Source organism: Bufo bufo, chromosome 4 (genome assembly GCF_905171765.1).
Source record: "Bufo bufo chromosome 4, aBufBuf1.1, whole genome shotgun sequence".
Lineage (NCBI taxonomy): Eukaryota > Metazoa > Chordata > Amphibia > Anura > Bufonidae > Bufo > Bufo bufo.
Genome location: NC_053392.1, coordinates 625500403 through 625520191, shown reverse-complemented (window position 1 = coordinate 625520191; position 19789 = coordinate 625500403). Strand labels below are relative to the sequence as shown.

General features: G+C 34.6%; 1 protein-coding gene across 1 annotated transcript in view; it reads left to right on the top strand.

Annotated features, from left to right (window-relative positions):
- GLP1R (glucagon like peptide 1 receptor) overlaps positions 1 to 19789 on the top strand; it is a 214824-nt gene that overhangs the window by 118636 nt on the left and 76399 nt on the right. Inside the window, exon 5 of the mRNA XM_040430274.1 lies at positions 5333 to 5486. Coding sequence (XP_040286208.1) covers positions 5333 to 5486 — 154 coding nt within the window. The remainder of the gene's footprint in view (positions 1 to 5332; positions 5487 to 19789) is intronic.

The window sequence follows — 19789 nt, the reverse complement described above, 5'->3', positions numbered from 1 at the left end:
GTGCTGACAACAAAATCACACAAAAATAAAAAATGGAAATCAAATTTTTTAACCCATGGAGGTCTGGATTTGGAGTCACACTCAAAATTAAAGTGGAAAAACACACTCCAGGCTGATCCAACTTTGATGTAATGTCCTTAAAACAAGTCAAAATGAGGCTCAGTAGTGTGTGTGGCCTCCACGTGCCTGTATGACCTCCCTACAACGCCTGTGCATGCTCCTGATGAGGTGGCGGACGGTCTCCTGAGGGATCTCCTCCCAGACCTGGACTAAAGCATCTGCCAACTCCTGGACAGTCTGTGGTGCAACGTGACGTTGGTGGATAGAGCGAGACATGATGTCCCAGATGTGCTCATTTGGATTCAGGTCTGGGGAACGGGCGGGCCAGTCCATAGCATCAATGCCTTCGTCTTGCAGGAACTGCTGACACACTTCAGCCACATGAGGTCTAGCATTGTCTTGCATTAGGAGGAACCCAGGGCCAACCGCACCAGCATATGGTCTCACAAGGGGTCTGAGGATCTCATCTCGGTACCTAATGGCAGTCAGGCTACCTCTGGCGAGCACATGGAGGGCTGTGCGGCCCTCCAAAGAAATGCCACCCCACACCATTACTGACCCAATGCTAAAACGGTCATGCTGGAGGATGTTGCAGGCAGCAGAACGTTCTCCACGGCGTCTCAAGACTCTGTCACGTCTGTCACATGTGCTCAGTGTGAACTTGCTTTCATCTGTGAAGAGCACAGGGCGCCAGTGGCGAATTTGCCAATCTTGGTGTTCTCTGGCAAATGCCAAACGTCCCGTAAGCACAACCCCCACCTGTGGACGTTGGGCCCTCATATCACCCTCATGGAGTCTGTTTCTGACCGTTTGAGCAGACACATGCACATTTGTGGCCTGCTGGAGGTCATTTTGCAGGGCTCTGGCAGTGCTCCTCCTGTTCCTCCTTGCACAAAGGCGGAGGTAGCGGTCCTGCTGCTGGGTTGTTGCCCTCCTACGGCCTCCTCCACGTCTCCTGATGTACTGGCCTGTCTCCTGGTAGCGCCTCCATGCTCTGGACACTACGCTGACAGACACAGCAAACCTTCTTGCCACCGCTCGCATTGATGTGCCATCCTGGATAAGCTGCACTACCTGAGCCACTTGTGTGGGTTGTAGACTCCGTCTCATGCTACCACTAGAGTGAAAGCACCGGCAGCATTCAAAAGTGACCAAAACATCAGCCAGGAAGGATAGGAACTGAGAAGTGGTCTGTGGTCACCACCTGCAGAACCACTCCTTTATTGGGGGTGTCTTGCTAATTGCCTATAATTTCCACCTGTTGTCTATCCCATTTGCACAACAGCATGTGAAACTGATTGTCACTCAGTGTTGCTTCCTAAGTGGACAGTTTGATTTTACAGAAGTGTGATTGACTTGGAGTTACATTGTGTTGTTTAAGTGTTCCCTTTATTTTTTTGAGCAGTGTATATATATATATATATATATATATATATATGTGTGTGTGTGTGTGTGTGTCTCTAAGAACTGTACAGATTTTTTGCCTATTCTTAACTATTTATCATAGTTGAATTTCTTGCGCTTTTCAGAGCTGACATTCTGTTACAGTTGAATGCCCTATGGATTTGATGAAAGATTTGCATTCACTCCTGGGCCCCAGTAACCCAGACAGTGGATCTGCACTATGGACACAATCAATAGTCATTCAATTTACATAATTTTGCATATATTAAAAATGTACTTATGTAATGGTGACTGTAAGGAGCCAGTTGTAAACCCTGCAAATCCTTTCCTTCCTTTGTCTGGATTGTTAAAATATTCATCTCATGAACATTAGAAAATGTGAAGGCAGAGATTCATACACAGGGAAGTGGAGGACTCTCATTATCACAGGTTCATGGGAGTCCCCCTTCCAGGAGTGACTGTGAAGACCTGCTACTACCACAAGGGTAACCTGTCTACGTACAGATCTATACAACTCCCAAATATTTCTCTTCTACATCAGTCTGCAGTAATCTCCTGAGCTCCTTCTAGTGGTGGCTGTATATATCTGTATGCAGTAATCTCCTGAGCTCCTTCTAGTGGTGGCTGTATATATCTGTATGCAGTAATCTCCTGAGCTCCCCCTAGTGGTGGCTGTATATATCTGTATGTAGTAATCTCCTGAGCTCCTTCTAGTGGTGACTGTATATATCTGTATGTAGTAATCTCCTGAGCTCCCTCTAGTGGTGACTGTATATATCTGTATGTAGTAATCTCCTGAGCTCCCTCTAGTGGTGGCTGTATATATCTGTATGTAGTAATCTCCTGAGCTCCCTCTAGTGGTGACTGTATATATCTGTATACAGTAATTTCCTGAGCCCCCTCTAGTGGTGGCTGTATATATCTGTATACAGTAATTTCCTGAGCTCCCGCTAGTGGTGGCTGTATATATCTGCATACAGTAATTTCCTGAGTTCCCTCTAGTGGTGTCTGTATATATCTGTACATAGTAATCTCCTGAGCTCCCTCTAGTGGTGGTTGTATATATCTGCATGTAGTAAGCTCCTGAGCTCCCTCTAGTGGTGGCTGTATATAACTGTATGTAGTAATCTCCTGAGCTCCCTCTAGTGGTAGCTGTATATATCTGTATGTAGTAATCTCCTGAGCTCCCTCTAGTGGTGGCTGTATATATCTGTATGTAGTACGCTCCTGTGCTTCCTCTAGTGGTGGCTGTATATATCTATATTCAGTAATCTCCTGAGCTCCCTCTAGTGGTGGCTGTATATATCTGTATACAGTAATCTCCTGAGCATCTTCTAGTGGTGGCTGTATATACCTGTATGTAGTAATCTCCTGAGCTCCCTCTAGTGGTGGTTGTATATATCTGTTTGTAGCAATTTCCTGAGCTCCCTCTAGTGGTGGCTGTATATATCTGTATCCAGTAATCTCCTGAGCTCCCTCTAGTGGTGGCTGTATATATCTGTATGTAGTAATCACTTGAGCTCCCTTTAGTTATTGCTGTATATACCCTGTTTCCCCGAAAATAAGACAGTGTCTTATATTAATTTTTGCTCCCAAATGTTCGCTAGGTCTTATTTTCAGGGGATGTCTTATTTTTCCATGAAGAAAAATACGGTACACATTTATTGTTGAACAAAAAAAAAAGGAAATCAGGGTGGGGAGGGGGATCACTTAAAATGACACAGGGGGATCAGAAGGGGGAATCAAAATGTTACAGGAGAATCAGAGGGGGGGGATTACTATAGCATTTTAGTACCCCCTTCTGATCCTCCTGTGTCATTTTGATTCCCCCCTCTGATCCCCGTGTCATTTTAAATGATCCCCCTCCCCACACTGATACCCCTGTGTCATTTTGATTCCCCCCACTGATCACCCTGTGTCATTTTAATTAACGTTTTTAGTCTCCCTCCCCCCATCTTCACCAGACATCCCCCACCTTCCATCAGATATTCCCCCCCCTACCTGTCACCCCGTCCCCTGTGTGTCCGTGCCAGACAAGTTGTGAGACTCCATCAGGGCAGAGCGAGCAGCGAGCGGAAGAAGGCGGCAGCTTGTCCTGGCGGCGGCTGCGGCCAATCAGTGAGCTCCTTACATTCTGGGGTGGCTTGCTTTATAATCGGGGAGGCATTATGTTCAGCGGATGCTTTATAATCAGGGAGGCCTTATTTTCGGGGGATGCTTTATTATCGGGGAGGCCTTATTTTCGGGGGGATGCCTTATATTACAGCGATAGGCAAAACTAGAGGTAGGTCTTATTTTCGGGGGATGTCTTATTTTCGGGGAAACAGGGTATCTGTATGTAGTAATCTCCTGAGCTCCTTCTAGTGGTGGTTGTATATATCTGTATGTAGCAGTTTCCTGAGCTCCCTCTAGTGGTGACTGTATATATCTGTATCCAGTAATCTCCTGAGCTCCCTCTAGTGGTGGCTGTATATATCTGTATGTACTAATCTCCTGAGCTCCCTCTAGTGGTGGCTGTATATATCTGTATGCAGTAATCTCCTGAGCTCCCTCTAGTGGTGGCTGTATATATCTGTATGTAGTAATCTCCTGAGCTCCCTCTAGTGGTGGATGTATATATCTGTATGTAGTAATCTCCTGAGCTCCCTCTAGTGGTGGCTGTATATATCTGTATGCAGTAATCTCCTGAGCTCCCTCTAGTGGTGGCTGTATATATCTGTATGTAGTAATCTCCTGAGCTCCCTCTAGTGGAGACTGTGTATATCTGTTTGTAGTAATCTCCTGAGCTCCCTCTAGTAGTTGCTGTATATATCTATATGCAGTAATCTCCTGAGCTCCCTCTAGTGGTAGCTGTATATATCTGTATGTTGTAATCTCCTGAGCTCCCTCTAGTGGTGGCTGTATATATCTGTATGTAGTAATCTCCTGAGCTCCCTCTAGTGGTGGCTGTATATATCTGTATGTAGTAATCTCCTGAGCTCCCTCTAGTGGTAACTGTATATATCTGTATCCAGTAATCTCCTGAGCTCCCTCTAGTGGTGGCTGTATATATCTGTATGTAGTAATCTCCTGAGCTCCCTCTAGTGGTGGCTGTATATATCTGTATGCAGTAATCTCCTGAGCTCCCTCTAGTGGTGGCTGTATATATCTTTTTGCAGTAATCTCCCCTTATTGGTGGTGGTATACATCTGTTGGCAGTCAGCCCCATGTTACTGTGTCAGTGCAGAAGATTTCTATCTCCGTTTTGCCAACCCCTATAAAATGATATTATGAAATTACCTAGTACAGAATTGACCTAAAAATTTTATGGTGTTAAAAGTGGAGGTCAGCAGAAATCCAGGTCACACCAAGGGGTTCCCTCCATTTTTTTCGTGCAGCTATACTGTACAATGTCAATGTAGCAGTGCCACACAACATCTATGTAAGTACATCTAGTGACCAGATACTACCAACATACAATGAGCTGATTGGAATCATCCTGGGACTTTTGGCTACCAAAATTTGTGAAAATTGAGTAAAAAAATGCATTATGACTGCAACATGCGAATACATCATGCATTTGTATACTATGTATGACGGATCAGTTGTTATGTAGCTCCAGGATCATAATGTACAGATCCTTCCTTAAAGGGTTTGCCAACTGGGACCCCCATTCTGGTGAGCGCGGCAACCTTTTCACAAGTCCTCTCAGGCCAGGAAGCATCCAATGCTGCCCATAAGCTTTCCATGCTGCTAAACAGATAGACACAATGGATACATGTCCTACAGTCAGCTTTTTGTGTCTGTGTTCCGGGCGCTGATATTTGACCACGTGAGGGCGTCGCGCCGCCATTGCACACAGTGAGATGTAATCTGCGTCTCTCCTCAGGCACCTGCACTGTACGAGGAACTACATCCACCTCAACCTGTTCACCTCCTTCATCCTCAGAGCCATCTCTGTCTTCATAAAGGACTCCGTACTGCGCTGGATGTACGACCTCGCCATCCACGACAACCAATGGGAAGGGCTCATCTCCTACCAGGTAACGCATTCAGTGCACAATCATAACTAGTGATGAGCGGGAGGTGCCATATTCTATTTTGCGATATTTTGCGAATATTTGATTGAATATTTGCCTTATATTCGTCGAAAATCGAATATTCGTCATTATTCTATTTATCGCGAATAATATACGATTTAATTATTCGCGTATTGCGATTTTTCTTCTAACAGTATAAGGCAACGTTCCTATGACTATGGCTAGGCTAATATGTGTATTTTACAAATATTCATAATATTGCTCTAACTTTGTCTTTTAGAATATTCGTAAAATACACATATAGATTGTAATTTAGCTAATATAGTGCTATAATTTATTTATTTTTTCGTCAAATTTTTTTTGCCTCTTCTGAACTTCAGTTTTGGAAAATATGTACACTATAAAAAAAATTACTATAGCAGTATATTAGCTAAATTGCAGTCTATATGTGTATTTTACGAATATTCTAAAAGACAAAGTTAGAGCAATATTACGAATAAATTTGTTATTTAGAATATTCGTCTTTTTATTTTTTAATGTGTACTGTTATTCCACTTTGGCATACCGCTCCCCGACAAGAGTCCCCGTAACCATGGGAACGCCTGTGCGTTAGAATATACCATCGGATCTGAGTTTTCACGATCTCAGGGAAAACTCAGATCCGATGGTATTTTCTAACCCACAAGCGTTCCCATGGTGACGGGGACGCTTGTCGGGGAGGAGTATGCGAACAACTGTACAGATAGGAAAAAAATAATGCCAAAATTCTAAATAACGAATATATTCACTATATTGCTATGTATTTGTTTTTTAGAATATTGGTCATTTTATTTTCCATATGAAAACATGATTCCTCCCTGCTTAAGTTGCTTGTGGGCCAATGACTTATTGACCCACAAGCAAGAAACAGGGAGGAATCATGGTTTCAGATGAAAAAAAACAAACGAATATTCGATTTCGCGAATATATAGAACTATATTCAAAATATTCGCGAAATCTCGAAGTTGCGATATTCGAGAAAAAAATTTGTTATTCGAAAATTCGCGCTCAACACTAATCATAACACAATTAGTGTACAATGACTATACAGGGAGTGCAGAATTATTAGGCAAATGAGTATTTTGACCACATCATCCTCTTTATGCATGTTGTCTTACTCCAAGCTGTATAGGCTCGAAAGCCTACTACCAATTAAGCATATTAGGTGATGTGCATCTCTGTAATGAGAAGGGGTGTGGTCTAATGACATCAACACCCTGTATCAGGTGTGCATAATTATTAGGCAACTTCCTTTCCTTTGGCAAAATGGGTCAAAAGAAGGACTTGACAGGCTCAGAAAAGTCAAAAATAGTGAGATATCTTGCAGAGGGATGCAGCACTCTTAAAATTGCAAAGCTTCTGAAGCGTGATCATCGAACAATCAAGCGTTTCATTCAAAATAGTCAACAGGGTCGCAAGAAGCGTGTGGAAAAACCAAGGCGCAAAATAACTGCCCATGAACTGAGAAAAGTCAAGCGTGCAGCTGCCAAGATGCCACTTGCCACCAGTTTGGCCATATTTCAGAGCTGCAACATCACTGGAGTGCCCAAAAGCACAAGGTGTGCAATACTCAGAGACATGGCCAAGGTAAGAAAGGCTGAAAGACGACCACCACTGAACAAGACACACAAGCTGAAACGTCCAGACTGGGCCAAGAAATATCTCAAGACTGATTTTTCTAAGGTTTTATGGACTGATGAAATGAGAGTGAGTCTTGATGGGCCAGATGGATGGGCCCGTGGCTGGATTGGTAAAGGGCAGAGAGCTCCAGTCCGACTCAGACGCCAGCAAGATGGAGTACTGGTTTGGGCTGGTATCATCAAAGATGAGCTTGTGGGGCCTTTTCGGGTTGAGGATGGAGTCAAGCTCAACTCCCAGTCCTACTGCCAGTTTCTGGAAGACACCTTCTTCAAGCAGTGGTACAGGAAGAAGTCTGCATCCTTCAAGAAAAACATGATTTTCATGCAGGACAATGCTCCATCACACGCGTCCAAGTACTCCACAGCGTGGCTGGCAAGAAAGGGTATAAAAGAAGAAAATCTAATGACATGGCCTCCTTGTTCACCTGATCTGAACCCCATTGAGAACCTGTGGTCCATCATCAAATGTGAGATTTACAAGGAGGGAAAACAGTACACCTCTCTGAACAGTGTCTGGGAGGCTGTGGTTGCTGCTGCACGCAATGTTGATGGTGAACAGATCAAAACACTGACAGAATCCATGGATGGCAGGCTTTTGAGTGTCCTTGCAAAGAAAGGTGGCTATATTGGTCACTGATTTGTTTTTGTTTTGTTTTTGAATGTCAGAAATGTATATTTGTGAATGTTGAGATGTTATATTGGTTTCACTGGTAAAAATAAATAATTGAAATGGGTATATATTTGTTTTTTGTTGCCTAATAATTATGCACAGTAATAGTCACCTGCAAACACAGATATCCCCCTAAAATAGCTAAAACTAAAAACTACTTCCAAAAATATTCAGCTTTGATATTAATGAGTTTTTTGGGTTCATTGAGAACATGGTTGTTGTTCAATAATAAAATTAATCCTCAAAAATACAACTTGCCTAATAATTCTGCACTCCCTGTAATTAATTACAAGGGGATGTAATTCTAAAAAGGGGGTTCATATACATTATATAAAACAACATGAGTGCAAAAACAAGTACAATAAAGCTGAACTACTAAAGGTTCTGCCATGATTGTTGTAAAAAATAAAAATCGGACATCACATAGTACAGGACAATACCTAACAAAGCTAGAACCAGCCCTGCACCTCACATGGATCCAGAGATCTCTGCTGGATTCTCTGCTGGATTCTCTGCTGGATTCTCTTCAGCCTGGCAGCTCAGGGGACGTGTCCTTTCTGCTGCTGCTCTCCCTGTAGCTGGCACAGCTTCTAACAGAGCAGATAGAGAGTGTGCGACCAGTTCAATGATGTGGACAAAAAATAAGGAAAAGAACAAACAGCAGGTGGCGCTGTCCAGATAAATTTTATTGAATAGCTCACTGGCCATACTACATTTTTAATTACCTGCAATTATAAAAGAAAAAGCATCTGCTCTAGTTTTTGGCATAAACAAAGAGGTAAAATTCATCAGATCTGCTCAGTTTTGCTTGAGTCTGCTTCCGCCTACTTTGCAACAAATTTATTATAAATGTTACATATTATTTGGTACATTCTTTTACATTTTAACATTTTTTACAGCCCCCCTACTAGTGTGAGTTTGCACCTTTTTTGCAACTTTTTCTTGAAAAGTTTTGCAGTGACAGATCTGGGGTGGAAAAAAAAAAAATAACATAACAAATCAAACCTGCACTGAGTGGTGTAAAAAATAAAAAATAAAGGCCAACATTTCCCACAAGTAACCTCAAAAAGTCACATAGCCCTATTTAGCAACTTGGAGCCAGAATTAGACACAACACTTTATAGCTGTGGGTTTGCTGCAATGTATCCAGGTTAGACAACAATTGTACCAATCCAACAATTTTAGGCTTACCAACCTCCACCTAGTTTGTAAAGAGAAGTGACAACCGTGCTCCTGGATGTGGGTGTCACATTTATAGCCCTCCCCAATGCTCCTAGCGGTCACCTCACCTGTACAGGCACATCGCCATACATTAGAATATCATTGAACACACTCTGTGTATAATGTATCTATAGAATATATGAGAGATCACTGTGTATAATGTATCTATAGAATATATGAGAGATCACTGTGTATAATGTATCTATAGAATATATGAGAGATCACTGTGTATAATGTATCTATAGAATATATGAGAGATCACTGCGTATAATGTATCTATAGAATATATGAGAGATCACTGCGTATAATGTATCTATAGAATATATGAGAGATCACTGTGTATAATGTATCTATAGAATATATATGAGATCACTGTGTATAATGGATCTATAGAATATATGAGAGATCACTGTGTATAATGGATCTATAGAATATATGAGAGATCACTGTGTATAATGTATCTATAGAATATATATGAGATCACTGTGTATAATGGATCTATAGAATATATGAGAGATCACTGTATATAATGTATCTATATAATATATGAGAGATCACTGTATATAATGTATCTATAGAATATATGAGATCACTGTGTATAATGATCTATAGAATATATGAGAGATCACTGTGTATAATGTATCTATAGAATATATGAGAGATCACTGTGTATAATGTATCTATAGAATATATGAGAGATCACTCTGTGTATAATGTATCTATAGAATATATGAGAGATCACTGTGTATAATGTATCTATAGAATATATGAGAGATCACTCTGTGTATAATGTATCTATAGAATATATGAGAAATCACTGTGTATAATGTATCTATAGAATATATATGAGATCACTGTGTATAATGGATCTATAGAATATATGAGAGATCACTGTGTATAATGTATCTATAGAATATATGAGAGATCACTGTATATAATGGATCTATAGAATATATGAGAGATCACTGTGTATAATGTATCTATAGAATATATGAGAGATCACTGTGTATAATGTATCTATAGAATATATGAGAGATCACTCTGTGTATAATGTATCTATAGAATATATGAGAGATCACTGTGTATAATGTATCTATAGAATATATGAGAGATCACTGTGTATAATGAATCTATAGAATATATGAGAGATCACTGTGTATAATGTATCTATAGAATATATGAGAGATCACTCTGTGTATAATGTATCTATAGAATATATGAGAGATCACTGTGTATAATGTATCTATAGAATATATGAGAGATCACTGTGTATAATGAATCTATAGAATATATGAGAGATCACTGTGTATAATGTATCTATAGAATATATGAGAGATCACTGTGTATAATGTATCTATAGAATATATGAGAGATCTCTGTGTATAATGGATCTATAGAATATATGAGAGATCACTGTGTATAATGTATCTATAGAATATATGAGAAATCACTGTGTATAATGTATCTATAGAATATAAAAGAGATCACTGTGTATAATGGATCTATAGAATATATGAGAGATCACTGTGTATAATGATCTATAGAATATATGAGAGATCACTGTGTATAATGGATCTATAGAATATATGAGAGATCACTGTGTATAATGTATCTATAGAATATATGAGAGATCACTGTGTATAATGAATCTATAGAATATATGAGAGATCACTGTGTATAATGAATCTATAGAATATATGAGAGATCGCTGTGTATAATGTATCTATAGAATATATGAGAGATCACTGTGTATAATGTATCTATAGATTATATGAGAGATCACTGTGTATAATGTATCTATAGAATATATGAGAGATCACTGTGTATAATGTATCTATAGAATATATATGAGATCACTGTGTATAATGGATCTATAGAATATATGAGAGATCACTGTATATAATGTATCTATATAATATATGAGAGATCACTGTATATAATGTATCTCTAGAATATATGAGATCACTGTGTATAATGTATCTATAGAATATATGAGAGATCACTGTGTATAATGTATCTATAGAATATATGAGAGATCACTGTGTATAATGGATCTATAGAATATATGAGAAATCACTGTGTATAATGTATCTATAGAATATATATGAGATCACTGTGTATAATGGATCTATAGAATATATGAGAGATCACTGTGTATAATGTATCTATAGAATATATGAGAGATCACTGTATATAATGGATCTATAGAATATATGAGAGATCACTGTGTATAATGTATCTATAGAATATATGAGAGATCACTGTGTATAATGTATCTATAGAATATATGAGAGATCACTGTGTATAATGTATCTATAGAATATATGAGAGATCACTGTGTATAATGGATCTATAGAATATATGAGAGATCACTGTGTATAATGAATCTATAGAATATATGAGAGATCACTGTGTATAATGTATCTATAGAATACATGAGAGATCACTGTGTATAATGTATCTATAGAATATATGAGAGATCACTGTGTATAATGAATCTATAGAATATATGAGAGATCACTGTGTATAATGTATCTATAGAATATATGAGAGATCACTGTGTATAATGTATCTATAGAATATATGAGAGATCACTCTGTGTATAATGTATCTATAGAATATATGAGAGATCACTGTGTATAATGAATCTATAGAACATGAGAGATCACTGTGTATAATGTATCTATAGAATACATGAGAGATCACTGTGTATAATGTATCTATAGAATATATGAGAGATCACTGTGTATAATGTATCTATAGAATATATGAGAAATCACTGTGTATAATGTATCTATAGAATATAAAAGAGATCACTGTGTATAATGATCTATAGAATATATGAGAAATCACTGTGTATAATGGATCTATAGAATATATGAGAGATCACTGTGTATAATGTATCTATAGAATATATGGGAGATCACTGTGTATAATGTATCTATAGAATATATGAGAGATCTCTGTGTATAATGTATCTATCGAATGTATGAGAGATCACTGTGTATAATGGATCTATAGAATATATGAGAGATCACTGTGTATAATGGATCTATAGAATATATGAGAGATCACTGTGTATAATGTATCTATAGAATATATGAGAGATCTCTGTGTATAATGAATCTATAGAATATATGAGAGATCACTGTATATAATGATCTATAGAATATATGAGAGATCACTGTGTATAATGTATCTATAGAATATATATGAGATCACTGTGTATAATGGATCTATAGAATATATGAGAGATCACTGTGTATAATGTATCTATAGAATATATGAGAGATCACTGTATATAATGGATCTATAGAATATATGAGAGATCACTGTGTATAATGTATCTATAGAATATATGAGAGATCACTGTGTATAATGGATCTATAGAATATATGAGAGATCACTGTGTATAATGGATGTATAGAATATATGAGAGATCACTGTGTATAATGTATCTATAGAATATATGAGAGATCACTGTGTATAATGATCTATAGAATATATGAGAGATCACTGTGTATAATGAATCCATAGAATATATGAGAGATCACTGTGTATAATGGATCTATAGAATATATGAGAGATCACTGTGTATAATGGATCTATAGAATATATATGAGATCACTGTGTATAATGGATCTATAGAATATATGAGAGATCACTGTGTATAATGTATCTATAGAATATATGAGATCACTGTGTATAATGTATCTATAGAATATATGAGAGATCACTGTGTATAATGGATCTATAGAATATATGAGAGATCACTGTGTATAATGTATCTATAGAATATATGAGAGATCACTGTGTATAATGTATCTATAGAATATATGAGAGATCTCTGTGTATAATGTATCTATAGAATATATGAGAGATCACTGTGTGTAATGTATCTATAGAATATATGAGAGATCACTGTGTATAATGAATCTATAGAATATATAAGAGATCACTGTGTATAATGTATCTATATAATATATGAGAGATCACTGTGTATAATGTATCTATAGAATATATGAGAGATCACTGTGTATAATGTATCTATAGAATATATGAGAGATCACTGTGTATAATGTATCTATAGAATATATGAGAGATCACTGTGTATAATGTATTTATAGAATATATGAGATCACTGTGTATAATGAATCTATAGAATATATGAGAAATCACTGTGTATAATGTATCTATAGATTATATGAGAGATCACTGTGTATAATGTATCTATAGATTATATGAGAGATCACGGTGTATAATGAATCTATAGAATATATGAGAGATCACTGTGTATAATGTATCTATAGAATATATGAGAGATCACTGTGTATAATGGATCTATAGAATATATAAGAGATTACTGTGTATAATGTATCTATAGAATATATGAGAGATCACTGTGTATAATGAATCTATATAATATATGAGAGATCCCTCTGTGTATAATGTATCTATAGAATATATGAGAGATCACTGTGTATAATGGATCTATAGAATATATGAGAGATCACTGTGTATAATGAATCTATATAATATATGAGAGATCCCTCTGTGTATAATGTATCTATAGAATATATAAGAGATCACTGTGTATAATGAATCTATAGAATATATGAGAGATCACTGTGTATAATGGATCTATAGAATATATGAGAGATCACTGTATATAATGGATCTATAGAATATATGAGAGATCACTGTGTATAATGTATCTATAGAATATATGAGAGATCACTGTGTATAATGATCTATAGAATATATGAGAGATCACTGTGTATAATGGATCTATAGAATATATGAGATCACTGTGTATAATGAATCTATATAATATATGAGAGATCCCTCTGTGTATAATGAATCTATAGAATATATGAGAGATCACTGTGTATAATGAATCTATAGAATATATGAGAGATCACTGTGTATAATGTATCTATAGAATATATAAGAGATCACTGTGTATAATGTATCTATAGAATATATAAGAGATCACTGTGTATAATGTATCTATAGAATATATGAGAGATCTCTGTGTATAATGTATCTATAGAATATATAAGAGATCACTGTGTATAATGTATCTATAGAATATATGAGAGATCACTGTGTATAATGAATCTATAGAATATATGAGAGATCACTGTGTAAAATGAATCTATAGAATATATAAGAGATCACTGTGTATAATGGATCTATAGAATATATGAGAGATCCCTCTGTGTATAATGAATCTATAGAATATATGAGAGATCACTGTGTATAATGTATCTATAGAATATATGAGAGATCACTGTGTATAATGTATCTATAGAATATATGAGAGATCACTGTGTATAATGTATCTATAGAATATATAAGAGATCACTGTGTATAATGTATCTATAGAATATATGAGAGATCACTGTGTATAATGGATCTATAGAATATATGAGAGATCCCTCTGTGTATAATGAATCTATAGAATATATGAGAGATCACTGTGTATAATGGATCTATAGAATATATGAGAGATCACTGTGTATAATGAATCTATAGAATATATGAGAGATCACTGTGTATAATGTATCTATAGAATATATGAGAGATCACTGTGTATAATGTATCTATAGAATATATGAGAGATCACTGTGTATAATGAATCTATAGAATATATGGGAGATCACTGTATATAATGTATCTATAGAATATATGAGAGATCACTGTGTATAATGTATCTAAAGAATATATGAGAGATCACTGTATATAATGTATCTATAGAATATATGAGAGATTACTGTGTATAATGGATCTATAGAATATATGGGAGATCACTGTGTATAATGTATCTATAGAATATATGAGAGATTACTGTGTATAATGGATCTATAGAATATATGAGAGATCACTGTGTATAATGTATCTATAGAATATATGAGAGATTACTGTGTATAATGTATCTATAGAATATATGGGAGATCACTGTGTATAATGAATCTATAGAATATATGAGAGATCGCTGTGTATAATGTATCTATAGAATATATGAGAGATCGCTGTGTATAATGTATCTATAGAATATATGAGAGATCACTGTGTATAATGGATCTATAGAATATATGAGAGATCACTGTGTATAATGGATCTATAGAATATATGAGAGATCACTGTGTATAATGTATCTATAGAATATATGAGAGATCACTGTGTATAATGTATCTATAGAATATATGAGAGATCACTGTGTATAATGAATCTATAGAATATATAAGAGATCCCTGTGTATAATGTATCTATAGAATATATGAGAGATCACTGTGTATAATGTATCTATAGAATATATGAGAGATCACTGTGTATAATCATCTATAGAATATATGAGAGATCTCTGTGTATAATGTATCTATAGAATATATGAGAGATCACTGTGTATAATGTATCTATAGAATATATGAGAGATCACTGTGTATAATGTATCTATAGAATATATAAGAGATCACTGTGTATAATGGATCTATAGAATATATGAGAGATCCCTCTGTGTATAATGAATCTATAGAATATATGAGAGATCACTGTGTATAATGGATCTATAGAATATATGAGAGATCACTGTGTATAATGTATCTATAGAATATATGAGAGATCACTGTGTATAATGAATCTATAGAATATATGAGAGATCACTGTATATAATGTATCTATAGAATATATGAGAGATCACTGTGTATAATGGATCTATAGAATATATGAGAGATCACTGTGTATAATGAATCTATAGAATATATGAGGGATCACTGTGTATAATGGATCTATAGAATATATGAGAGATCCCTCTGTGTATAATGAATCTATAGAATATATGAGAGATCACTGTGTATAATGGATCTATAGAATATATGAGAGATCACTGTGTATAATGAATCTATAGAATATATGAGGGATCACTGTGTATAATGGATCTATAGAATATATGAGAGATCACTGTGTATAATGTATCTATAGAATATATGAGAGATCACTGTGTATAATGTATCTATAGAATATATGAGAGATCACTGTGTATAATGTATCTATAGAATATATGAGAGATCACTGTGTATAATGTATCTATAGAATATATGAGAGATCACTGTGTATAATGTATCTATAGAATATATGAGAGATCACTGTGTATAATGTATCTATAGAATATATGAGAGATCACTGTATAATGGATCTATAGAATATATGAGGGATCACTGTGTATAATGTATCTATAGAATATATGAGAGATCACTGTGTATAATGGATCTATAGAATATATGAGATCACTGTGTATAATGAATCTATAGAATATATGAGAGATCACTGTGTATAATGGATCTATAGAATATATGAGAGATCACTGTGTATAATGTATCTATAGAATATATGAGAGATCACTGTATATAATGAATCTATAGAATATATGAGAGATCACTGTGTATAATGAATCTATAGAATATATGAGAGATCACCGTGTATAATGAATCTATAGAATATATGAGAGATCTCTGTGTATAATGTATCTATAGAATATATAAGAGATCTCTGTGTATAATGTATCTATAGAATATATGAGAGATCACTGTGTATAATGTATCTATAGAATATATGAGAGATCTCTGTGTATAATGTATCTATAGAATATATGAGAGATCACTGTGTATAATGTATCTATCGAATGTATGAGAGATCACTGTGTATAATGTATCTATAGAATATATGAGAGATCACTGTGTATAATGTATTTATAGAATATATGAGAGATCACTGTGTATAATGTATCTATAGAATATATGAGAGATCACTGTGTATAATGTATCTATAGAATATATGAGAGATCACTGTGTATAATGTATCTATAGAATATATGAGAGATCACTGTGTATAATGAATCTATAGAATATATGGGAGATCACTGTATATAATGTATCTATAGAATATATGAGAGATCACTGTGTATAATGTATCTAAAGAATATATGAGAGATCACTGTATATAATGTATCTATAGAATATATGAGAGATCACTGTGTATAATGGATCTATAGAATATATGAGAGATCACTGTGTATAATGAATCTATAGAATATATGAGAGATCACTGTGTATAATGTATCTATAGAATATATGAGAGATCACTGTGTATAATGGATCTATAGAATATATGAGAGATCACTGTGTATAATGTATCTATAGAATATATGAGAGATCACTGTGTATAATGTATCTATAGAATATATGAGAGATCACTGTGTATAATGTATCTATAGAATATATGAGAGATCACTGTGTATAATGAATCTATAGAATATATGGGAGATCACTGTATATAATGTATCTATAGAATATATGAGAGATCACTGTGTATAATGTATCTATAGAATATATGAGAGATTACTGTGTATAATGGATCTATAGAATATATGAGAGATCACTGTGTATAATGTATCTAAAGAATATATGAGAGATCACTGTATATAATGTATCTATAGAATATATGAGAGATTACTGTGTATAATGGATCTATAGAATATATGAGAGATCACTGTGTATAATGTATCTATAGAATATATGGGAGATCACTGTGTATAATGAATCTATAGAATATATGAGAGATCGCTGTGTATAATGGATCTATAGAATATATGAGAGATCACTGTGTATAATGTATCTATATAATATATGAGAGATCACTGTGTATAATGATCTATAGAATATATGAGAGATCACTGTGTATAATGGATCTATACAATATATGAGAGATCGCTGTGTATAATGTATTTATAGAATATATGAGAGATCACTGTGTATAATGTATCTATAGAATATATGAGATCACTGTGTATAATGGATCTATAGAATATATGAGAGATCACTGTGTATAATGGATCTATAGAATATATGAGAGATCACTGTGTATAATGTATCTATAGAATATATGAGAGATCACTGTGTATAATGTATCTATAGAATATATCAGAGATCACTGTGTATAATGGATCTATAGAATATATGAGAGATCACTGTGTATAATGATCTATAGAATATATGAGAGATCACTGTGTATAATGAATCTATAGAATATATAAGAGATCACTGTGTATAATGTATCTATAGAATATATGAGAGATCACTGTGTATAATGAATCTATAGAATATATAAGAGATCCCTGTGTATAATGTATCTATAGAATATATGAGAGATCACTCTGTGTATAATGTATCTATAGAATATATGAGAGATCGCTGTGTATAATGTATCTATAGAATATATGAGAGATCACTGTGTATAATGTATCTATAGAATATATGAGAGATCACTGTGTATAATGTATCTATAGAATATATGAGAGATCACTGTGTATAATGTATCTATAGAATATATGAGAGATCACTGTGTATAATGTATCTATAGAATATATGAGAGATCACTGTGTATAATGAATCTATAGAATATATAAGAGATCCCTGTGTATAATGTATCTATAGAATATATGAGAGATCACTCTGTGTATAATGGATCTATAGAATATATGAGAGATCGCTGTGTATAATGTATCTATAGAATATATGAGAGATCACTGTGTATAATGTATCTATAGAATATATGAGAGATCACTGTGTATAATGTATCTATAGAATATATGAGAGATCACTGTGTATAATGATCTATAGAATATATGAGAGATCCCTGTGTATAATGTATCTATAGAATATATGAGAGATCACTGTGTATAATGTATCTATAGAATATATGAGAGATCACTGTGTATAATGAATCTATAGAATATATAAGAGATCCCTGTGTATAATGTATCTATAGAATATATGAGAGATCACTCTGTGTATAATGTATCTATAGAATATATGAGAGATCGCTGTGTATAATGTATCTATAGAATATATGAGAGATCACTGTGTATAATGTATCTATAGAATATATGAGAGATCACTGTGTATAATGTATCTATAGAATATATGAGAGATCACTGTGTATAATGTATCTATAGAATATATGAGAGATCACTGTGTATAATGAATCTATAGAATATATGAGAGATCAATGTGTATAATGAATCTATAGAATATATGAGAGATCACTGTGTATAATGTATCTATAGAATATATGAGAGATCACTGTGTATAATGAATCTATAGAATATATGAGAGATCACTGTGTATAATGAATCTATAGAATATATAAGAGATCCCTGTGTATAATGTATCTATAGAATATATGAGAGATCACTCTGTGTATAATGTATCTATAGAATATATGAGAGATCGCTGTGTATAATGTATCTATAGAATATATGAGAGATCACTGTGTATAATGTATCTATAGAATATATCAGAGATCACTGTGTATAATGTATCTATAGAATATATGAGAGATCACTGTGTATAATGATCTATAGAATATATGAGAGATCACTGTGTATAATGAATCTATAGAATATATGAGAGATCAATGTGTATAATGAATCTATAGAATATATGAGAGATCACTGTGTATAATGTATCTATAGAATATATGAGAGATCACTGTGTATAATGAATCTATAGAATATATGAGAGATCACTGTGTATAATGAATCTATAGAATATATGAGAGATCACTGTGTATAATGGATCTATAGAATATATGAGTTTCACCTTTTGAATTGAATTAGTGAAATAAATAAACTCTTTGATGTTATAATTTATTGAGACGCTCCTGTATGTTTGGGA